The 24,385-nt window shown below is 45.3% G+C and overlaps 1 protein-coding gene across 3 annotated transcripts in view; it reads left to right on the top strand.

Moving 5' to 3' along the window:
- RBL1 (RB transcriptional corepressor like 1) overlaps window positions 1–24,385 on the top strand; it is a 365,834-nt gene that overhangs the window by 332,785 nt on the left and 8,664 nt on the right. For 2 of the 3 annotated variants that reach the window (XM_029611864.1, XM_029611865.1), the window contains one exon: window positions 12,616–12,780. In XM_029611864.1, the coding sequence (XP_029467724.1) occupies window positions 12,616–12,780 (165 nt within the window). Of the gene's footprint in view, window positions 1–12,615; window positions 12,786–24,385 lie in introns of all 3 variants that reach the window. The other variant, XM_029611866.1, reaches the window with a different exon arrangement.

Genomic DNA, 24,385 nt, shown 5'->3' on the forward strand with positions numbered 1-24,385 from the left:
AAAAGTGGTAACGTATTTTTACCTCAATCAATCCATAGTCTTGCCTACTTTCTTTCTAAGGCCACACTCTTACCAGGGCGAGAGAGTTTTGCACACCTTAGATTGTAAACGTGTGCTGGCTTTTTACCTGAACCGCACCGCAGTTCATAGAAAATCCACCCAACTCTTCGTTTCTTTTGACAAAAATAAACCAGGAGTTGCAGTGGGAAAACAAGCTCTCTCCAACTGGTTAGCAGACTGTATAGAATTCTGCTATGAAAAAGCAGGCATTCCTCTTGTTCAGAGCCTATTGCTGATATCTGTAAAGCTGCAACTTGGAGTACTCTTCACACCTTTGCAGCACATTACTGTTTGGACAATGAAGGGCGACAAGATTCAGCCTACGGCCAATCTGCCTTCAAGAACTTATTCCCAGTTTAATACCCAACTCCTTCCACATCCAACCTGCTGTGATTTCAGGCTGCCTCATTTTTTCCAACATCGCACCAGTTGTTGTGCCTTTTGCACAAGTTGTGCGCTGTTCGTCAACAACAAAGATGACTCAGCCTGTAGCTTGCTAATCACCCATATGTGAGGACTATCATCCTGCTTGTCCTGGGATAAAGCAAAATTGCTTACCTCTAATAGGTGTTATCCCAGGACAAAAGGATGTAGTCCTCACGAAACCCACCCACCACCCCGCAGAGTTGGGTCCGATACATTTTATTATTTTATTTTTTCGCTCGCATTTTTTATTGCTACAAATGAGACTGAAGGGAGACCCCTGTGGCTGAGAATATCATGGCATGTTGGGCATGCTCAGTGTGCCAGTCAAAAGTTTCTAGAAACTTTAACAGATGTTTTCCGTGTCAGGGCTCCATCGATGATGTCACCCATATGTGAGGACTACATCCTGCTGTCCTGGGATAACACCTATTACAGGTAAGCAATTTTGCTAACTTCATGGAGTGCCCCCTGGTCCTTTTATTATCTGGGAGAGTAAATAACCTATTTAAATTAACTTGTTTGAGTTATTTCATGATTTTGTAGACCTCTATCATATCCCCTCTCAGTCATCTCCTCTCCAGACTGAACAGCCCTAACTTCTTTAGCCTTTCCTAATAGGGCAGCTGTTCCATGCCCCTTATCATTTTGGTCGTCCTTCTCTGCACTTTCTCTAGTGTAACTATATCTTTTTTGATATGCGTTGACCAGAATTGCACACAGTATTCAAGATGCGGTCTTACCATGGAACAATACAGAGGCATTATGACATCCACCATTTTATTTGCCATTCCCTTCCTAATAATAAGTTGGATGCAAAGTGCCAATATACTGTTTAACTGTAGGTATCCTCCCTGAGAGCCCGGAAATTAAAATCCTGGGTTTGAGAGTGGTGTAAACTTACATTTTTGGTGGCCAGAGTTATTCTATTGTTGTGCCCAGTGTGGAAGAAGCAGCTAGACACTATCACACGGGGTTCAGCAATAGTATAATATGGCAATCAGAAATGTGAGTTAAGTTTTACTTCTTTTTAACCAGGAGTTAAATTTTCAGTGTTAAGAAAATTACTTTAATCTGTCTGCCCTTTAATGCACCTCCCTGCATTGCTGAGGAATAGCTAATGCTTTCTTTTCTATGGGATTTGCTTGAACCTGTGCTAATCTTACCACTGGTTTTTACTCCTGTTTTAGCTTTTTTTTTTTTTTTAAGAATTAAAACACCTGTTTCATACCAGAGTTAACTTAAACCAGAAAAAATGCACACTAAACAGGAGTAAAAACCTGTGCTAATATTAGCACCCCTTATTACATTGGCCCCCATGGAGAGGTGAAGTTAAAACTTAGCAGTTGATATTCTTTTGTGGAAAAGAAATGCTATTATGCTGATGTAATTCCGAAGGAAAAAGTAATGGATTCTTTCCCCTCTTCTCTTTTCCTTATCGTTGCTGAAGGCTGAAAATTTGTTGGTATAGCCAGCTACTGCTTGAGTAGTTTTAGCATAACAAAGAAGTGAAAACTCAACCACTATTTTACCTTGGTAAAGGTAAAGGGCAGTCTATTGACTGACTTGAATTATTCTCCTCTCCTGACAGTCTAGTCTTCCTAATGGATGCTAAGCAAAGTTTTTGTTCATACCCCAGATCAGCCCAGACCAAGTGGGTTTTGAATCCCTTCCAGTAGATGGAGGCATAGCTTAAAAAATTTTCAGGCACTGCTACTTAACCAAGAGTGCCAACTGCAGTCCCTCAGTATTTCTCTGTCTCCAGCAGATGGTAGAGTTGCTAAACCCGCAGTCTCAAGTTTCAGATTTTAAAAAAATGAAGAAGAAAATAAAGGAGAAGAAAAGATTTAAGGATAATATTGCTCCCCGAGGTATTAGGTTCCTTCATGGGCCATCCCTCAGGTAGAGCAGGGCGAGCAGGGGATTGGATATCCCTGTTTTGACTCGGCCCTTGTCTCCAGAGGGAGGGAAAGTCAGGGGTCCTGGTTCCCTCACTCCTTGTGTGACCTTCTCAGCCAGCAGCCTACTTCTTCCAGAGGCAGGGAAGTATTCTTTTTGTTTTCTTGCCTTGTTTGTTGTTTTGGGATACTCAGAAACTGGGCGGCAGGGCTGCTTGTGAGCAGGGAGACTAGACACACGGGTAAGCAGGAGGGCAGGCCATTTGTTCTGGAACTGGCGGGACCATTGAAGATTAGGCGCCAGCAGGAGCTTGCCTGGGCTTGTGGTGGGCTGAGTTGATGCTGACCGCAGCAAGAGCCAATTTTTGCTGCACGGGAGACAGGCATTGCCATTGACTGCAGCAGCATGGCACCTCCTGCTGACCATGAAAAATTATGTTGGGGCTAAGGTGGAAAGCAATCACAGCTAAATGCAGCCTCCTTATGCCTTGACTGCGCCTCTGGAGGTGAGGGGAACTCCGCAGGAGTCTCTCGAGATGCTTGCTGCACCCGATCCTCCGGTCCTGCGAAGGAGGCCCTGGGTGGGGGTCAGAAGAAGTGCTGTCCATTTTGTCTGCATCTGGCAGAAGGCAGTTTGCTGCAAAGGAGCCAGGGGACTCCCCTTCTCCAGTGGAGCAGAGCCCAGTGGGGAGGGCAGGGGGAGCCTGAGGAGGAATTGAATCTGGATAGGGAATACCGAGCTGCAGAGCAATTCATGGTGGAATTTTTTCTCCTTCTCCATAAAGCATTTTTGTCACAGAAGGAAGCAGGCTGTAAGCGACTTGCATCCCAGAAGCATCAGGGTTCAGTCAAGAGGCTTAAGGCCTATGGACAACCAAGTTCAGTCCTCCGTCTTCTGGGGCTGGGACGTCCCGTAGGTGACTATGATGATGCCTTGGATGATGCTGACAGTGCAGACGATCTTTAGGATGATCCAGGGATAAATACAGACAAGGATCTGGTGAATGCAGTGGCAGATAGCACGCCTGAGGAGGAAATACCTATAGCTGAGGGAGACGATCCGAGGGTGGGGAAGTGCTGCGACCGCTGATTCCCCAGGCAGAAGAACTGGGGTTCCCTCTACGTACCCGGATCAGTCCAGACCATGGGTTAAGCCCCCGTTCCAGCAGGTGGAGACAGTTCAGAATTCTGAGGCTAGCCCATATAAGGACAGAACCTACCCCGGAACCCTCAGTATTCAACTGTCTCCAGCAGCTGGAACATCTCACTCTCTCGGTTCCCTGTTTAACTTGCCCTCTCTGTCTCCTCTTTTCTTTGGGGCAAGCTCTCGCAAGTACCTTTTTTGTCTACTTCATATTAATAAAAAAAAAATAAAAAAAATTTGAGAATTTTTCTCACTGACTGTGTTTAGGGCAGACACTTCTGTCTTCCTCGCTCTTGGGGTTCCTAAGGGGGCTTTGCCCCTTGATTATTATCAGCCTAGTTTCTCTTCCCGGTGACCTGTGTGGGTGATACTGGTGGTGCCAGTCCCTCTCCCCACTGCTGCCGTGCCCCGAGTGGTCTATTCCTCGGATGTGCCTTTCAGGGATGAATTTCATTCCCCTGTCTCTGTGAGGAACTAAACCTTTTTTTTGTCACTTTTTCCACAGAGCTTTGTTTTTCATACAGTTCTTTAAAAAAAAAAAAAAAAGAACTAATAGAGAATATTTACTAAATTTAACTTTAAGGCAGCAGTTTTATTATTTGAGGAGAGAGCGGGGTTCAATCTCCCGCCTAACTCCTCTGGGGCTCCCAGCTCAGCTGTTTTGCTTAATTACATTGCGGCTCCTGCTCTCATGCCGCGGCCATTGTGCTGCACTGCTTGTGGAGAGTCGGCCTCCCGGCTCTCTCGTGAAGGGGTTTGTTCTCGGTGCCTTTCGGGGGGTGAAGGTCCCTCTCTTGAATTGCCAGCAATTAAGCCTAGGGGAAGGACTCCCCGCCGTGCTGCCAAGCCTTTTTCGTCGCAGGATCACGCAGCTGCGGCGGCCATCTTGGATTTTTCTCTCCCTGCTTCTCCGGATGCAGGGGACTCGAATTTTTAGCTTTTTGCGCCCGATTTGAGCCCGGTTCGCTCTCGGGGTGCTGGCTCTGACCCCCCCCCCCATCGCCTTTTCAACCCCCCCCCCTGCAAAAAATTTGGCCCGGGCCCGTTTTTCGTCGGATTTTGTACTTTTAACGTTTGATTCATATCTGGCCAGTCTGCAAAGGGATATGGACCCCCCTCCTATTGTTCCCTCCCCTCCAATTCCACCTAGGCCTTCCTCTGAGGAGGTTTTGGACCCTCAGGGCCCCGTTTGGGTTCGCGTGGTCCCAGGGGCCCCCCTCCCGCCGCGGACCCACCACCCCCCCCCCCCTCTGGTGGACCCTCGCGATTTTGGGGATGATGAGGATTCTACTCCCCCTCCCCTAGAGGGTAATGATCCGCGTGTTCTGCGTTTATTTAGGCGGGAAGAATTGGAGCCTTTTATTCCCTTCGTTCTTCAAGAACTGGGAATTGACCCTCCCCCAGAGGATTCTGTCGCTACAGCTATGACTCCAAACGCGGACCCGGTCCTGGCGGGACTTAGGGCCTTACCGCGTTCCTTTCCTTTTCATCCCATACACCGCTTGCTCCTCCTCAGGGAATGGGAGTCTCCTGAGTCTGGACTTTGTGTTGGAAGAGCTATGGATAAGCTATACACTCTCCCTGAGGACTGCTTGGACATTTTAAAAATTCTCAAGGTGGATTCGTCTGTCACAGCTGTGACAAAGCGCACTACCATCCCAGTGGTGGGTTCGACTGCTTTACAGGACATTCAAGACCATAAGCTTGAATTTTATTTAAAGCGCATTTTTTAAGTTTTGGCTCTTGGTGTCCGAGCAACAATTTGCAGCAGTCTAATGCAGCGGGCAAGCCTTAGGTGGATGCAGCAGTTACTCAGCACCCAGGACCTCCCGTCTGCACAGGCTGAGCAAGCTGAACGTTTGGAGGGTGCTATTGCTTATGGGGCAGATGCTCTGTATGATTTGCTTCGGGTCCAAGCTAAAGCTATGGTGTTAGCGGTTTCTGCCAGACGTCTTCTCTGGTTGTGCAATTGGTCTGCTGATGCTTCCTCTAAGGCTCGGTTGGGCAATCTTCCTTTTAAGGGCAGGCTGCTTTTTGGTGAGGACCTGGAGCAGCTTATTAAGTCCTTGGGTGAAAACAAAGTCCATAAGCTGCCAGAGGACCGTCCCACACAGTCAAGGTCTTTTGTCCCGTCTCGTTCTCACTTCAGGGGCAATCGCCGTTATGTCAGCAGAGCCCGTGGTTCTTTTCCCAGGGGAGGAGTATCCAGGTCCCAGTCTTGGTCCCATTCCTTTCGTGGACGCCGTGGTTTCCGAGATGGCCATCAGCTGTCCACGTCTTCTAAGTCTACCCCACAATGAAATGCGGCCGGTCCATTCCTCCGCACGAAACTTAGGTGGGCGTCTTTCCATGTTTCTCGAGGAGTGGGCCAAGAGCACTTCCGACCTGTGTGTCCTAGACGTGATAGAGCACGGCTACGCATTAGATTTTGCCAGACACCTGTCTGATCTCTACATCGTTTCCCCTTGTGGCCGTTCCAAGCGGCCTGTAGTTTGCCACACCTTGCTCAATCTTCAGGAATTGGGGGCAATCGTTCCGGTTCCAGTTCACGAAAGGGGCACCGGCCAATATTCAATTTACTTCATTGTTCCCAAAAAGGACGATTCGTTCCGTCCCATTCTGGATCTCAAAAGGGTAAATCAGGCCCTCAGGGTTCCCCGTTTCAAGATTGGAAACCCTGCGGGCGGTGATAGCGGCGGTTCGTCCCGGGGAATTCCTCGCTTCTCTGGACCTGAAGGAGGCTTCCTTCCACATTCCCATTCGTCAAGATCATCAGAAATTCCTTTGTTTTCAGATTCTAGGTCAGCACTTCCAGTTTCGGGCTCTCCCGTTCGGTCTCGCCACTGCTCCCCGCATCTTTACCAAGATCATGGTGGTCGTCGCAGCAGCTCTTCGCCGGGAAGGAATTCTGGTCCATCCTTACCTGGACGACTGGTTGATAAGGGCCAAGTCCGCCGCTCTCTGCTCCCTTGCAGTAGACAGGGTTTTAGCCCTTCTCCCGTCTCTCGGCTGGATAGTCAATTTCTCCAAAAGCACTCTTCGACCCTCTCAACAACTAGAATTCCTGGGCGCCCTTTTCAACACTCGAGTCGGGAAAGTTTTTCTTTCGGACTCACGAACACTTAATTTGATCAATCAGTTGAACACTTTCATCACTCTCCTGCTTCCCACGGCGTGGGATTACCTCCAGGTTCTAGGAACCATGGCTTCCACGATCGATCTCGTTCCTTGGGCGTTTGCTCATATGCGTCCTTTACAAACAGCTTTGTTGTCCCGTTGGAAGCCAATATCCGAGGACTATCAGGAGATTCTTCCTCTTTCCGCATCTACCATCGCCAGCATACAATGGTGGTTTTCCCCAGCTCACCTTCTCAAGGGAATGCCTCTTTTGACTCCCTCTTGGGTCATAGTAACGACGGACGCCAGCCTCTCCGGCTGGGGGGCTGTCTGTCAGTCTCAAACCACTCAAGGGTTATGGTCCCCTTCCCAATCCCGATGGCACATCAATCGCTTAGAAGCCCGAGCTGTTCATCTGGCCCTCAAGTCTTTTCTTCCTCTGATTCATCACAAAGCTGTCCGAGTACTATCAGACAATTCCACCACTGTAGTTTACATAAACCGACAGGGCGGAACTCGGAGCCTTCTGATGGCGTTAGAGACCAGCAAGCTTTTTCTTTGGGCAGAGAGACACTTGGATCGTCTGGCGGCTTCCTACATAGCGGGGAGGGAGAATGTTCAAGCTGACTTTCTCAGTCAGCATCTCGATCCCGGCGAGTGGGAGTTATCGAACGTCGCGATGAATCTAATTGTGCGCAGGTGGGGTCCCCCTCACCTAGACCTCATGGCTACGCTAGCCAACGCAAAGGCTCCACGGTTCTTCAGCCGGTGGAGGGAGCATTGTTCAGAAGGGGTGGACGCGCTAGTTCTTCCCTGGCCCTCCGACGTTCTTCTCTACGTGTTCCCTCCGTGGCCGTTAGTGGGAAAAGTCCTTCGGAGAATAGAGCTCCATTGTGGTCCGGTCATTCTCGTGGCTCCAGAGTGGCCTCGGAGACCATGGTTCGCGGACCTGGTGAATCTCTCGGTGGACTGTCCTCTCCGTCTCGGTCATCTACCCCATCTTCTGTGCCAAGGTCCCGTATTTTCCAATCAGGCGGATCACTTCTGTCTAGCGGCATGGCTTTTGAAAGGCGTCGTTTGAGACGCAGAGGATATAAAGATGAGGTTATTGCCACCCTTCTCAGGGCTCGTAAGCAATCAACTTCCATTACTTATGTTAGGGTTTGGAAGGTTTTTGAGGATGTATGTGAAGAGTTGGGCGTTTCGGCTCGTTCGCCATCTGTGGCGGAATTACTTTCTTTTCTTCATCATGGCCTTTCTAAGGTCTCTCGGTGAGCTCTCTGCATGTTCAAGTTTCTGCTCTTGGTTCACTTTTAGGCACCATCAAGGGTCGTCCAGTCGCCTCTCATCCTGATGTTCGTTTTCTAAGAGGTGCTAAACATCTGAACCCGCCTGTTCGGTCTATTTGTCCTTCGTGGAATTTAAACTTGGTGCTTCGTGCTCTTTGTTCGGCTCCGTTCGAACCTCTTCGTCGTGCCACTCTTAAGGACTTGACTCTTAAGACTGTTTTTCTGGTTGCTATCTCTTCTGCCAGGAGAATTTCTGAGCTCCAAGCTCTATCCTGTAGGGATCCCTTTCTCCGTTTTTTGGATTCTGGTGTCTCTCTAAAGACTGTTCCTTCCTTTTTACCTAAGGTTGTTTCATCTTTTCATATTAATCAGTCTGTTGAACTTCCCGCTTTTTCACCGGAGGAGATCTCTGCCTCCGGTGGTAACGATCTCCGTCGTCTCGATCTCAAAAGGATCTTGTTGCACTATCTTGAAGTTACCAATGACTTTCGTCTCTCTGATCATTTGTTTGTCCTATGGAGTGGACCCAACAAAGGTAAGCAAGCTTCTAAAACTCTATTGCTCGCTGGCTGAAGGAGGCGATTTCCTCAGCCTACATTTGCAAGGGCAGGCCAGTTCCTGAAGGTCTGAAAGCCCATTCTTTGCGTTCTCAGGCGACTTCTTGGGCGGAGTCTCAATCTGTGTCGTCTCAGGAGATTTGTAGGGCGGCTACTTGGAAATCTCTTCATACCTTTGCTCGTCATTACCGACTCGATGTTCAGGCTCCAGTTTTTGGTTCCTTTGGTCGTCAGGTTCTTCGAGCGGGATTGTCTGGATCCCACCCTTTGTAGGGAAGCTTTGGGACATCCCATGGTCTGGACTGATCCGGGTACGTACAGGGAAAGGAAAATTAGTTCTTACCTGATAATTTTCGTTCCTGTAGTACCACGGATCAGTCCAGGCACCCGCCCGTTCTCTTATCCGCTCGTTTTTTCCTTCTTACAGGAATTTTTGTCTTTTTCTTGATCTCCTGCATCATATGTTTTTTGAAGTTCACTGTTAAGGCACCGGAAGCATCTTTTGATGATCAGGGGTAGTTGTACAAGAGCGCTTAGTTACACAGTTCTTTTGTCCCAATTGTTGGGTTATTTGGATATTTTTATTATATTTATTACTTATTCTGGTACTTGCTTGATCTTTCTGCTTTGACAATAGTTATACTGAGGGTTCCGGGGTAGGTTCTGTCCTTATATGGGCTAGCCTCAGAATTCTGAACTGTCTCCACCTGCTGGAACGGGGGCTTAACCCATGGTCTGGACTGATCCGTGGTACTACAGGAACGAAAATTATCAGGTAAGAACTAATTTTCCTATTAAAGTAACGCAGGAGGATTCTGATAGCGAGGGTGTGAACCCTGTTCTGGATGGACTGCGTAGGCCTCCAAAGGCTTTTCCTTTACTGAAGAAGGTAAAGAAGCTTTTAGATCGAAAGTGGGAGTCTCCTGAAGTGGGCCTTAAGCGGGCCAGAGCTGTTGTCAAGATGTACCCCTTACCATAACAAATGGCGCTTTGGAAACTGCTAAATGTAGATGCAGCGGTGTCTGCTGTGACCAAGAAGATGACCATCCTGGTGGCTGGGTTGGCCGCGTTGAAGGATGTCCAGGATCGAAATTTGGAGATTCTTTGAATAGGCTGTTTGAGGTCTCAGCGTTAAGCCTTTGAGCGGCGGTCTGTGGGAGCTTGATGCAGCCAGCCTCTTTGTACTGGGTGCAAAAGTTGAGGGAACAGACAACTGCAACAGATTCTAGAGAGGTTGCCTGGTTGGAAGTGGGCATAACCTATGTGGCGGATACCCGATATGGCATGGTCTGGACGTCCACTAGGAGTATGGTTTCCGCGATAGCAGCACGAAGACTCCTCTAGTTGTGAAAATTGATCTGTGGATGTCTGATTGAAAGGGCAGCTGTATAACCTCCCTTTTAAAGGAAAGCTTTGTTCAGAGAGGATCTGGAACAGCTAATAAGCAGTTGGCAGAGTTGAAAGGAAACATGTTGCTGGAGGATAAGAAATCCAGTAAATAGAGTTTTCCACCCCATGTGCGTTGTCGAGAGAAAAAGAGAAATAGAGGTTCTACATCTACAGTGCAGAAGTAAGGCTCCAGGAGACAGCAGACTTTTCAAGGTGTGCGGAGACTCACTCTTGATGGCTCCGGCCAGGGGGACCGGAGGAGGTAAGCCCAGCCAATGAAGGCAGGCTGGTCTGCTTCTCAGTGAAGGTCATCAGGGGAAGATTATCCTTATTTTACGAGGAGTGGGCCAGGATCACTACAGACCAGTGGGGCCTAGACGTGATAAAAGAGCCCAATCAGAGAGGCCTTTGTGGTCTCCCGCAGCACTTCCCTCGTCAAAAGAGAGGCGGTGCGGGACACATTGTAGAGGGCGGAAGCCTTTGCTGCACCTGGACCTCATGGCAGTTCGAGGGAATGCCAAGGCAGATTATTTTTTCAGCCAATGGAAGGAAGTCTGTTCCGAAGGCATTAATGCTCCCATCCAGCTGTGGCCAGAATAAAATTCTGCTATATGCATTTCCCCCATGGCCCCTCATAGGCCGAGTATTGCGTCGCAATGATTTTGGTGATTGTTTAATGATACAGTTTTTAGGGATAAGCTTGTTTTGGAATGGCAAGAATACTTTTACTTAAATAAATAAATAAATAAATAAATAAAATAAATCAACTTCATCATTATAATTAATTTACTGTTTGGGATGCTGCTAAGCCTTTCTTACGTGGAACTATCAAGTACTTGTGGCCTGAATTGGCCACTGTTGGAAACAAGATACTGGGATTGATGAACATTTGGTCTGATCCCACATGGCAAAACTTATGTTCTTATGTTAAGAACATGCCATACTGGGTCAGACCAAGGGTCCATAAAGCCTAGCATCCTGTTTCCAACAGTGGCCAATCCAGGCCATACGAACCTGGCAAGTACCCAAAAACTAAGTCTATCCCATGCTACTGATGCTAGTAATAGCAGTGGCTATTTTCTAAGTCAACTTAATAGCAGGTAATGGACTTCTCCAAGAATTTATCCAATCCTTTTTTAAACCCAGCTACACTAACTGCACTAACCACATCCACTGGCAACAAATTCCAGAGTTTAATTGTGTGTTGAGTGAAAAAGAACTTTCTCCGATTAGTTTTAAATGCCACATGCTAACTTCATGGAGTGCCCCCTATTATTTCTATTATCTGAAAGAGTAAATAACCAATTCACATTTACCCGTTCTAGACCCCTCATGATTTTAAACACCTCTTCTTTGGCAGCACAAAAAAGAAGCAATTGGCAGCTAAGTCAGAGGCTCTTAACAGCAGAACTGATTAATTTGGAAACCACATAAGAAGAAAAGAGATGATGGTAGTTTAAGAAAGATAGAATCCAAAATTAGTGTAACTCCTTAGAACAGTGGTTCCCAAACCTGTCCTGGAGGGCCCCCAGTCAGTCAAGTTTTCAATATATCTACAATGAATAAGTATGAGATAAATGTGCATGCAGTGAAGGCAGTGCATTCAAATCTCCCTCATGCCTATTCATTGTGGATATCCTGAAAATCTGACTCACTGGGGGTCCTCTAGGACAGGTTTGGGAACCACTGCCCTAGAAACATCATAAATGGCACATTACTTGCAGCTAACAAGATGACATTTTTATAAGTATGCCAGTAAGATGAGTATACTATTACTGTGGCAATTAAAGAGAGTCAAAATTAAAAGACGCTTTAATAAGATTAAAACTGATCATGGAAATAATACAAATAAATCCAGTGAGATTGCTGAATGTTTTGTGACCCATTACAAATCATTGTATACCTCACAACTACAAGCTCCCGTAAAGCAATTATTTCAACATCTATTGTTAGCAACAAGAATAGTCTTTGCGAGAAAATGAAATAACGAACGCTCTCCACCTTGGAATGACTGGATGAGAAATTGAAAATATTGCGGCTATGGAAAAACTCACATGGCAAGCCAGCTATTTTTTATATCATTTGGGCACCCTTTTTCAATTTTGCAAAGGGGTGATAATCATTCCTGTCATGGTGTCATTGGGCCAGTTTTATTTTATTTTAGTTTTGAAAAATCAGCTTCAGGGCTGGTTACTTTTTTCTTTCTTTCCCTTTGCTTTTAAACCTTGAAATGTATTACTCTCTTTGGGACTAAGGGAAGTTTTTTGGGGGTATGGGATTTCTTTTCATAAAATATTTAATGACTGTATGGTTATTTGATTATTTTCCTTCTGTGTCACTTATGCTTGCATAAATTGAAGGTGATTGCACTGTTTAATCATCATTGTTAATTGTTTATAGTGGCTGCACATTACCCTGACTGTTGTAGTATTTGTTTTGGTTTGTATTGTTTTTTGTTGTTTTTTATATTTTGTATATGCATTGGATGGAAACTTTTCTATTCTTTCACAAAAAAAAAAAGTAGTGTATAGGGCCTCTATGATGGTTGGCATTCTCAGGAGCAGGGTTAGGAAGGGCTTTAGAACTATGTGCACACTTTGCATGTTCAAATATGTGTGTAGTTTAATTCAGGTTAGTAAATATACATATATGCAAATAGTTTTTCTTTGATAATTTTCAAAGTGAAAGTATGTGTGTACTTTGAAAACTTTGTAACCACTTTCTTGGTTTTCTTTAAGGTGGAGGCTCTACCCTTATCTCCCTTCCCGAACATCAAACAGCAACCTGTATCTCCTCGTCGAGTGTCTCAGCAGCATTCCATCTACGTTTCACCTCACAAGAACGGCTCCTGCCTGACACCAAGGACAGCTCTATTGTACAAATTCAATGGGAGCCCCTCCAAAGTAGGGTAATGCTTTACAACTAGTGGTGCTAAGTGGAAAAAAGTGTCAGCACTGACTTCCTTAACGTTTTCCAACATTAGGACTATGCATCAAGGTGTCTTCCCTTCTTATCAAGGGTGTTATGTTGCCTTATGTGTCAGATTCAGGAGCATTGTACATCTTGTAGATACCATATGAAGTTCAGGTGCAGTGACAAGGTGTGTTCATGGGCAGGAGAGTCCGTCTTTCCTCTGCACATAGGGAGATGCGATCTGTTCCAGCCATGAAGAAATATGAGGACTTCTTTTTAGCACTGAAGGTTACAAATGGAGATAATTTAGATTAAAAGGAAACTTAACCATTGTTTAAAATAAGGCAGCAGCAGGTGTGCAGCTTCCCACCTGTCCCATTTAATCCCAGTTTCAAAGTAAAAATGTTTCTGCCAGTCTTGTGGCTTTGCTGCAGTGTTGTAGCACAGGAGTCTTGCATTTGAGTCCAATATTGCTTGGGTTTCAGGGAATGCTTTGGGCTTCAGGGAAAAGGTGGACACATTTCACTACAGGGGCAACCTCCACTGGTTCCAAAGCAGTAATGAGAGGGGTTTACACATAGAAGAATCTTCTCTGGCCCTCCACCAGCCTAAGGGATGTGTATCACAAGGCATCTTAACCTGATGATCAGAGAGAGAAGAAAAAGGGGATAAAAGATTCCAAAAGAAGTGTTGGTGTTTTTTTCATTTTGCCATAAATTATCATCCACACCATTCTTGGGGCAGATTAGGGATGAATATTGTAATGTCTAACTTTAGTCCTCCTAAACTGTGTTCCCTTTGCATAATTCTTCCTCAAAAATCAAATTACAGCATAAAGCAGCAGAGCCATTTAAAATTCATTACCGTATTTGATTTACCTCTGTTTTACTAAATGTTATCATTAACCAGACTGATTTCACAGATTTTCCCTTTTATCAACTTCTCTGCTTTGCAATTCTCAATTGTGTGGACAAGTGCAAGGTGTTGCATATAGGGAAAAATAACCCTTGCTGTAGTTACACGATGTTAGGTGCCATATTAGGAGCTACCACCCAGGAAAAAGATCTAGGCATCACAGTGGATAATACTTTGAAATCGTCAGTTCAGTATGCTGCAGCAGTCAAAAAAGCAAGCAATGTTAGGAATTATTAGAAAGGGAATGGTTAATAAAATGGAAAATGTCATAATGCCTTTGTATCGCTCCATGGTGAGACTGCACCTTGAATGCTGTACAATTCTGGTGGCTGCATCTCAAAAAAGATATAGTTGTGATAGAGAAGGTACAGAGAAGGGCAACCAAAATGGTAAAGGGGATGGAACAGTTCCCCTATGAGGAAAGGCTGAAGAGGTTAGGGCTATTCAGCTTGGAAAAGAGATGGCTGAGGGGGGATATGGTAGAGGGCTTTAAGATCATGAGATGTCTTGAACGAGTAGATGTGAATCGGTTATTTACACTTTCGGATAATAGAAGGGCTAGGGGGCATTCCATGAAGTTAGCAAGTAGCACATTTAAGACTAATCGGAGAAAATTCTTTTTCACTCAACGCACAGTTAAGCTTTGGAATTTGTTGCCAGAGGATGTGATTAGTACAGTTAGGATAACTGGGTTCAAAAAAGGTTTGGATAAGTTCTTGGAGAAGTCCATTAGCTGCTATTAATCAAGTTTACTTAGGGAATAGCCACTGCTATTAATTGCATCAGTAGCATGGGATCTTCTTGGTGTTTGGGTACTTGCCAGGTTCTTGTGGCTGGTTTGGCCTTTGTTGGAAACAGGATGCTGGGCTTGATGGACCCTTGGTGTGACCCAGCATAGCAATTTCTTATGTTCTTATGTAGGTAGTCAGAAAGTCAGGCAACAAACAGAAGTTTGTGTGTTTGTATTTCCCAACCTTCCCACCCCTCTCCCACCCACCCCTAGTTCATCCTTTAATTTATTGCGGGAAGATAAGGCCATTGCAGAAAGACTAATAAGTGAATTATTTGCCTCCGTGTTAACTAATGAGTATGTTGGTTTCGGAGATGGTTTTCAGGAGTGATGAATCAGACGAACTGAATGAAATCACTGTGAACCTGGAAGATGTAGTAGGCCAGATTGACAAACTAAAGAGTAGCAAAATACCTGGACCGGATGGTATGCATCCTAGGGTTCTGAAGGAACTAAAAAATGAAATTTCTGATCTATTAGTTAAAATTTGTAACCTATCATTAAAATCATCCATTGTACCTGAAGACTGGAGGGTGGCCAATGTAACCCCAATATTTAAAAAAGGCTCCATGGGCGATCCGGGTAACTATAGACCAGTGAGCCTGACTTCAGTGCCGGGAAAAATAGTGGAAACTATTCTCAAGATCAAAATTGTAGAGCATATAGAAAGACATGATTTAATGGAACATAGTCAACATGGATTTACCCAAGGGAAGTCTTGCCTAACAAATCTGCTTCATTTTTTTGAAGGGGTTAATAAACATGTGGATAAAGGTGAACCGGTAGATGTAGTGTATTTGGATTTTCAGAAAGCGTTTGACAAAGTCCCTCATGAGATGCTTCTACGAAAACTAAAAAGTCATGGGATAGGAGGCAATGTCCTTTCGTGGATTACAAGCTGGTTAAAAGACAGGAAACAGAGAGTAGGATTAAATGGTCAATTTTCTCAGTGGAAAAGGGTAAGCAGTGGAGTGCCTCAGGGATCTGTACTTGGACCGGTGCTTTTCAATATATATATAAATGATCTGGAAAGGAATATGACGAGTGAGGTTATCAAATTTGCGGATGATACAAAATTATTCAGAGTAGTTAAATCACAAGCAGACTGTGATACATTGCAGGAGGACCTTGCAAGACTTGAAGATTGGGCATCCAAATGGCAGATGAAATTTAATGTGGACAAGTGCAAGGTGTTGCATATAGGGAAAAATAACCCTTGCTGTAGTTACATGATGTTAGGTTCCATATTAGGAGCTACCACCCAGGAAAAAGATCTAGGCATCATAGTGGATAATACTTTAAAATCGTCAGCTCAGTGTGCTGCAGCAGTCAAAAAAGCAAATAGAATGTTAGGAATTATTAGGAAGGGAATGGTTAATAGAACGGAAAATGTTATAATGCCTCTATATCGTTCCATGGTGAGACCACACCTTGAATATTGTGTACAATTCTGGTTGCCGCATCTCAAAAAAGATATAGTTGCGATGGAGAAGGTACAGAGAAGGGCAACCAAAATGATAAAGGGGATAGAACAGCTTCCCTATGAGGAAAGGCTGAAGAGGTTAGGGCTGTTCAGCTTGGAGAAGAAACGGCTGAGGGGGGATATGATAGAGGTCTTTAAGATCATGAGAGGTCTTGAACGAGTAGATGTGACTCGGTTATTTTCACTTTCGAATAATAGAACGACTAGGGGGCATTCCATGAAGTTAGCGTGTGGCACATTTAAGACTAATCGGAGAAAATTCTTTTTCACTCAATGCACAATAAAGCTCTGGAATTTGTTGCCAGAGGATGTGGTTAGTGCAGTTAGTGGAGCTGGGTTCAAAAAAAGTTTGGATAAGTTCTTGGAGGAGAAGACCATTAATGGCTATTAATCAATTTTACTTAGGGAATAGCCACTGCTATTAATTGCATCAGTAGCATGTGAACATCTTAGTGTTTGGGTAATTGCCAGGTTCTTGTGGCCTGGTTTTGGCCTCTGTTGGAAACAGGATGCTGGGCTTGATGGATCCTTGGTCTGACCCAGCATGGCAATTTCTTATGTTCTTAAAATCATCCGATGTACCTGAAGATTGGAAGATGGCCAATGTAACCCCCGTATTTAAAAAGGGATCCAGGGGTGATCCAGGAAACTATAGACCAGTGAGCCTTACATTTACAATGCATTTATTAGGTTTATAGACCGCCTAACAGAGAATGGTCTAAGCGGTTAACAATGAAACACACTTACAATAAAATTACATTAAAAAGCATAAAAGAATAGTAAATTAAAATATTGTTTCAAATCATAAAACTCAAAAATAGGCAGATTTAAACAAATGGATCTTGAGAAGACCTTTGAACTTTTTAAGAGAGTCACATTTTCGTATTTTGAGTGGAAGGAGATTCCAGAACATAGGTCCGGCAATGGAGAAGGAGCATTCGCGTGTAATATAGAGGTGTGCTGCTTTTGGTGAGGGGCCTTCAAGAAGGAGGTGTTGAGATGAGCATAGAGAGCGAGTAGGTTGGTAAAATTTGAGTAAGGAGTTGGCAAGAGACATCATTCAGAAATTTATATATTATTGTTCCCAGTTTATATTTGATGCATTTGGATATGGATAGCCAATGGAGATGAATTAGAGTTGGTGTAAGGTGATCTGAGCATTATGTGTCAAACAGGAGTTGTGCTGCCAAGTTGATTAAGAGTTGGATAGGTCGTAGAGTCACAGCAGGAAGACCAACGTAAAAAGCATTACAGTAGTCAATAATTGGGAATAAAGAAGCTTGAAGAACAATACGAAATTCAGCAGTGAAGAGAAGTTTTTTTAAGCCAGCAAGTAACCGGTCTGAAAAAACCCTGTTTGATGATGATCTTAATTTGCGGTTTGAAAGACAGAGTGCTATCTAGAAAAACACTTACATTTTTAATTTGTTTACTAATGGTAAAAGTTGCAGAATTGATGGAAATGGTGGTCTGTGGTATCTGGGAGTAAGGACTGGAGAGTACTAGGAATTCTGTTTTTGATATGTTTAACGATAATTTGTTGTGATCCAACCAAGATTTTATTGAGGAGAGGCAATTATTAAGATGTTCAATAGTGTCATTCCAGGATGAACGGATAAAAAATTGAATATCATCTGCATAGAGTTTAAAAGCAACAGTTAAGTTTGAGAGAATCTTGAATATGGGTGTTAGATAGATATTGAAAAGCAGAGATGAAAGTGCAGAAACTTGAGGAACACCGGTATTGATTTGAGAGATATCTGAGAGCGATTAGTGAGGTAAGAACGAAAACAATTGAATACTTTGCCAGATAAACCAATTTCTTTCAGGCAATACAATAAAATGTGGTCCGAGGAGATGTCTAATAAAATAAGTATGCATTGATGGCCATTGTCAATGCCTCTTCTAATGATGTCAACAGGAGAAAGAAGTAAATATTCAGTATTGAGAGTCTTGCAAAAGCCAAATTGATGAGTGTCAAGGATTTCATATTTCTCTGTATGATCTGATAATTGAGTTAAAGCCAAGGACTCAAGAATTTTTGAAAGAGAAGACAAGGAGGAAATTGGTCTATTTGATAGGTCAGAGGAGTCAAGATTAGATTTTAAAAGAGGACGGATAACTGCAAATTTTAACTTATCAGGGATGGATTTTGATGAATTGCAGGAGGACCTTGTGAGACTGGAAGACTGGGCTTCCAATTGGCAGATGAAGTTTAATGTGGACAAGTGCAAAGTGATGCACATAGGGAAAAATAACCCTTGCTGTAGTTACACAATGTTAGGTTCTATCTTAGAAGATACCACCCAGGAAAGAGATGTAGGCGTCATAGTGGATAATACATTGAAATCATCGGTCCAGTGTGCTGTGGCTACCAAAAAAGCAAACAGAATGTTAGGAATTATTAGGAAGGGAAGGGAAAATAAAACAGAGGATGTCATAATGCCTCTGTATCACTCCATATTGAGACCGCACCTTGAATACTGTGTGCAATTCTGGTTACCGAATCCCAAAAAGGTTGTCGCTGCATTGGAAAAAGTGCAGAGAAGGTCAATCAAAATGATATGGGGCATGGAAAGGCTCAAGAAGTTAGGGCTGTTCAGTTTGGAGAAGAGATGACTGAGGGGTCATATGATAGAAGTCTACAAAATCATGAAAGGACTTGAACAAGTTAATGTATATCGGTTATTTACTCTCTCAGATAATAGAAGGACCAGGGGGCACACCATGAACATAAGAACATAAGAACATAAGAAAATGCCATACTGGGTCAGACCAAGGGTCCATCAAGCCCAGCATCCTGTTTCCAACAGTGGCCAATCCAGGCCATAAGAACCTGGCAAGTACCCAAAAACTAAGTCTATTCCATGTAACCATTGCTAATGGCAGTGGCTATTCTCTAAGTGAACCTAATAGCAGGTAATGGACTTCTCCTCCAAGAACTTATCCAATCCTTTTTTAAACACAGCTATACTACCTGCACGAACCACATTCTCTGGCAACAAATTCCAGAGTTTAATTGTGCGTTGAGTAAAAAAGAACTTTCTCCGATTAGTTTTAAATGTGCCCCATGCTAACTTCATGGAGTGTCCCCTAGTCCTTCTACTATCTGAAAGAGTAAATAACCGATTCACATCTACCCGTTCTAGACCTCTCATGATTTTAAACACCTCTATCATATCCCCCCTCAGTCGTCTCTTCTCCAAGCTGAAAAGTCCTAATCTCTTTAGTCTTTCCTCATAGGGGAGTTGTTCCATTCCCCTTATCATTTTGGTAGCCCTTCTCTGTACCTTCTCCATCGCAATTATATCTTTTTTGAGATGCGGCGACCAGAATTGTACACAGTATTCAAGGTGCGGTCTCACCATGGAGCGATACAGAGGCATTATGACATTTTCCGTTTTATTCATCATTCCTTTTCTAATAATTCCCAACATTCTGTTTGCTTTTTTGACTGCCGCAGCACACTGAACCGACGATTTCAATGTGTTATCCACTATGACACCTAGATCTCTTTCTTGGGTTGTAGCACCTAATATGGAACCCAACATCGTGTAATTATAGCATGGGTTATTTTTCCCTATATGCATCACCTTGCACTTTTCCACATTAAATTTCATCTGCCATTTGGATGCCCAATTTTCCAGTCTCACAAGGTCTTCCTGCAATTTATCACAATCTGCTTGTGATTTAACTACTCTGCACAATTTTGTGTCATCTGCAAATTTGATTATCTCACTCGTCGAAGTTAGCAAGTAGCTCATTTAAAACAAATCGAAGAAAATTCTTTTTCACTCAGCGCATAGTAAACTCTGGAATTTATTGCCATGGGATGTGGTTTCAGCAGTTAGTGTTACTGGGTTTAAAAAAGGTTTGGATAAGTTCCTAGAAGTTACATCCATAAACTGCTATTATGGTAATTAATAAGCAATAATAGCTATGTGTGATCTATCTAATGTTTGGGTACTTGCCAGGTATATGTGACTTGAATTGGCCAATGTTGGAAGCAAGATCCTGGGCTTGATGGACCCTTGGTCTGACCCAGTATGGCATTTCTTATGTTCTTATGTCCTCCTCCTTGTTATCACCTCCTTCTCCTCAAAGATGAGGGCTGAAAGACCAGACTGTTACTGCTTTGTAGGTGATAAAGTTAGTTTCTCTGCTGGTGTTTGTCCTGCTGAGAACTGCAGACTGATGCTATATAAACACATAGTTACTAGTATTGTAGAAGAAATCCTATTAGGAGACCATTGAGGATAATAAAACTTCGCTGGCAACTGTTTTCATCAGTAGGTGAATTTATGATGACTAAACTTAAGAAGCAATGTAGGAACAAACCAGCAGTAACCATAAATTTTAATCTGGCAACCAGAGTTCTCGACAAGCAGGTGATGCGAGTGATGACTGGCTCATCTCTCAGAGCTCAATAAAAAGTCTTACTGAGCATGCATGGACGCTGCCACATGAGCCCCTCAGTCTGATTTTGTCCAAGCTTCTGCATAGACATGTGACCCTTTCTCTCTACATTTTTGTATAGTTTTCCCTCTTCCTCATTACAGCTCTAACAATTCTTTCCTCACTGCTTTAGGAGTCCCTCAATAGCACTTTTAAGTGTTTCTTTTTTTTTCTTCTTCGTAGTATATTTATGAAGTTTGGTAATGTCCAGTGAAAGGCCTAAGAAAAAGGCTTCTATCAGCAGCTTCAAGACCTACATCCGAGGGCATTCGGTGTCCATCACTGATACTCTTGAGATTTATTACAAATCACTAGGCCCCCCAACCATAATATGACTAATTGCTAGAGCTGTAATCCTATGTCCCCCTAGGCTTAGCAATCTCATGCTTGGAAGATATGGCACTCCAGAAAGTGCTTAAGGATAAACGCTGGCATGAACCCTGACAGAGCAGTTCTTCATCCCAGAATGGGATGCCCTCAGGCTCTCACTGAGTTGATTCAGGATTCCCCTCAACCTCTGCTTTCCTAGCGTGTAGCAGATGGACTCATTACAAATGGGTATAGTGTGCTCGTGCTAGCAGTCCTCGCCATCATCCGGGAGGGGTATTATCTGGACTTCCATCACATCCCTCCGGACAGGTTTGTGGAATCTCCGTGTCCAATCCACAAGAAGGCAGCATTGGAAGCTACCCTGGCGAGGCTCCTGTCCTTGAAAGCCATAATCCCAGTACCTGCATGGGAAATGGATTCTGGGCACTATTCCATTTATTTCATGGTACCCAAGAAAGAGGGCACTTTCCGGCCCGTATTGGACCTCAAGTCAGTCAACCGATACTTAAGGGTCCCGAGGTTTCGCATGGAAACTCTGCGCTCAGTCAAGACCGCAGTACAGCCAGGGGAATTCCTAACGGCCTTAGACTTGTCAGAAGCCTACCTGCATATCCCGATCCATCAGGATCATCAGCGCTACCTACACTTCAAGGTTCTGGGACGACACTTCCAATTCCGGGCTTTGCCCTTCGGGTTAGCCACGGCGCCGCGGATCTTCACCAAGGTGATCGTAGTAGTGGCAGCGGCGCTCAGACGGGAAGGAATCCTTGTCCACCCCTACCTAGACGATTGGCTGATCAGGGCGAAATCACAAGAGGAGAGCCATCGGGCAACCAACAGAGTGATCTCCCTTCTGGAAAGCCTGGGATGGGTAGTCAACCTAAACAAGAGTTGCCTACAGCCTTCCCAATCATTGGAATACCTGGGAGTCCAGTTCGACACCCAGGCAGACAAGGTCAGCTTAACCACCAAGAGAAGGTTAAAACTCCAGACGCGCCTACGGTCCTTGATGGGAGCCAGCCGGCCCATAGCTTGGGATTATCTGCAGGTTCTCAGTCTCATGGCATCTACCCTGGAAGTGGTACCCTGGGCAAGGGCCCATATGAGACCACTACAACGCTCCCTCCTCTCTCGATGGAGCCCACGCTTCCGGAATTACTCCGTGCATCTACCTCTACCAGCCAGAGTGCGGACCCAGCTACGGTGGTGGTTGCAGTCCAACCACACGAGCAGGGGGTCGAAGATGTCCTCCCCCACGTGGACTCTGCTCACCACAGATGCCAGCCTGAGCGGATGGGGAGCACACTGCGAAGAACTCACCGCCCAAGGGCGGTGGAACAGAGAAGAGTCGGGGTGGAACATCAACCGTCTAGAGGCCCGGGCAGTCCGGTTAGCCTGCCTGCGATTTGCTCACAGACTGAGGGACAGAGCAGTCAGAGTGATGTCCGACAACGCCACCACGGTGGCATACATCAACCGACAGGGCGGAACCAGAAGCCAACAGGTGTCCCTAGAGATAGCCCCGCTGATGGCTTGGGCAGAGGCGAATCTCCAGGACATCTCCGCCGTCCACATTGCCGGAAGAGACAACACCGCGGCAGACTTCCTCAGCAGGGAAAGCCTGAATCCAGGAGAATGGCAGCTGTCCCCCACAGCCTTCCAGATGATTGTGGACCAGTGGGGGACTCCGGACATGGACCTACTAGCGGACAGGTCCAATGCTCAAGTACCCAGATACTTCAGCCGCAAGCGAGATCCGTTCTCTCACGGGATCGACGCCCTGGTTCAGCCATGGCCTCCAGGGACCCTGCTATACGCCTTTCCTCCGTGGCCCCTGCTGGGCGCCCTTATACACAAGATTCAGAGGCCTAGTTCTTCTAGTGGCACCAGACTGGCCAAGAAGACTCTGGTACGCGGACATGAGACTACTACAGGGGAGCCTCTTCCCCTGCCTCCGCTCAGGGACCTGCTACGTCAAGGTCCCATTCTCCACGAGGATCCAGCTCAATTCCCTCTTATGGTCTGGCCATTGAGAGGGCTAGACTGAAGAAAAGAGGTTACTCGGAGCCGGTGATAGATACACTCCTCTGAGCTCGCAAGTTTTCCACATCCCTCACTTACATAAGGATCTGGAGAGTATTTGAAGCCTTGTGCGACACTGATGGCACCAATCCACATGCGACCACAATCCCTATGGTTCTGGATTTCCTGCAGAATGGGCTTCAGAAGGGTCTCTCCCTAAGCTCCATCAAGGTTCAGGTGGCGGCGCTATCCTGCTATGGCCCCAGGAGGGATGGCAAGACCATTGCCACGCACCCAGATGTTTCCCGCTTCCTGAAAGGAGTCAAGCACATTCGTCCGCCACTGAAGTGGCCAGTACCCCTGTGGAACCTCAACATAGTTTTGGATTTCCTCGCAGGATCCACCTTCAGACCCCTCCGGGGCCTGTCTCTCCGTTCTCTAACTTTGAAGATGGTGTTCTTGCTGGCTGTGTGTTCAGCACGCCGCATTTCAGAGCTACAAGCGCTGTCCTGCCGTGATCCCTTTCTCAGAATCACTCCTGAGGCTATCCATCTTCGCACGGTTCCCTCCTTTTTACCTAAAGTAGTCTCACAATTTCACCTCAACCAAACCATATCCTTGCCAACCACGGCGGGTTTGAAGAAATCAGAAGAAGGGCGTTTGCTACGCCATCTCGACATCGGCAGATTGCTGCCCAGATACCTGGAAATGACAGAAGCAGTACGAAAGACGGACCATCTGTTCGTCCTTCACAGCGGGAAGAAACAAGGGGAAGCGGCCTCTCGGCCCACCATCGCCCGCTGGATCAAAGAAGTTATCAGAGCGGCCTACGTAGAGTCCAGGAAGTCACCGCCTCTGCAGGTCAAGGCTCATTCTACCAGAGCGCAGGCGGCCTCTTGGGCAGAATCGAGGATGCTGTCGCCCGCGGAGATATGTAAGGCGGCGACATGGTCCTCCCTCCATACCTTTTCCAGATTTTACCGTCTGGATGTCCAGGCCAGGGAGGACACAGCATTTGCGAGGGCAGTCCTACTCTGTCCTCAGGCAGCCTCCCGCCCAGTTTGGGAGTAGCTTTTGTACATCCCACTTGTTCTGAGTCCATCTGCTACACGCTAGGAAATGTTGAGATTACTTACCTGATAATCTCCTTTTCCTTAGTGCATGCAGATGGACTCACCATCCCGCCCGGCTGCCAGTATACATGGGTTGCACCAATTCAAGGTAAGGCATGTCCTTTCTTACATGAGAGCGTCCACTCTGCCAGGTGTCGACGCCTTCCGGTTGGGAACGCTGGCGGTCTCCAGCTACTATCAATCGGTCAGGGGAATCCTGTTTCACTAATTCATTGATCATCAGTACACATATATCCATAACAGCTTTTGCAAGGAAGATTACTGAGTTGCTTCACTTCCTGTGGGGGTATATGTACCCGTGCTGACGTCAGATCCGTCTCCAACTGCTAGCACGAGCACACTATACCCACTTGTTCTGAGTCCATCTGCATACACTAAAGAAAAGGAGATTATCAGGTAAGTAATCTCAACATTAATTGCTATAAACAAAGTTCCCTGTACGTACCCGGATCAATCCAGACTGTGGG

The sequence above is a fragment of the Rhinatrema bivittatum genome, chromosome 8 (assembly GCF_901001135.1).
Source record: "Rhinatrema bivittatum chromosome 8, aRhiBiv1.1, whole genome shotgun sequence".
Lineage (NCBI taxonomy): Eukaryota > Metazoa > Chordata > Amphibia > Gymnophiona > Rhinatrematidae > Rhinatrema > Rhinatrema bivittatum.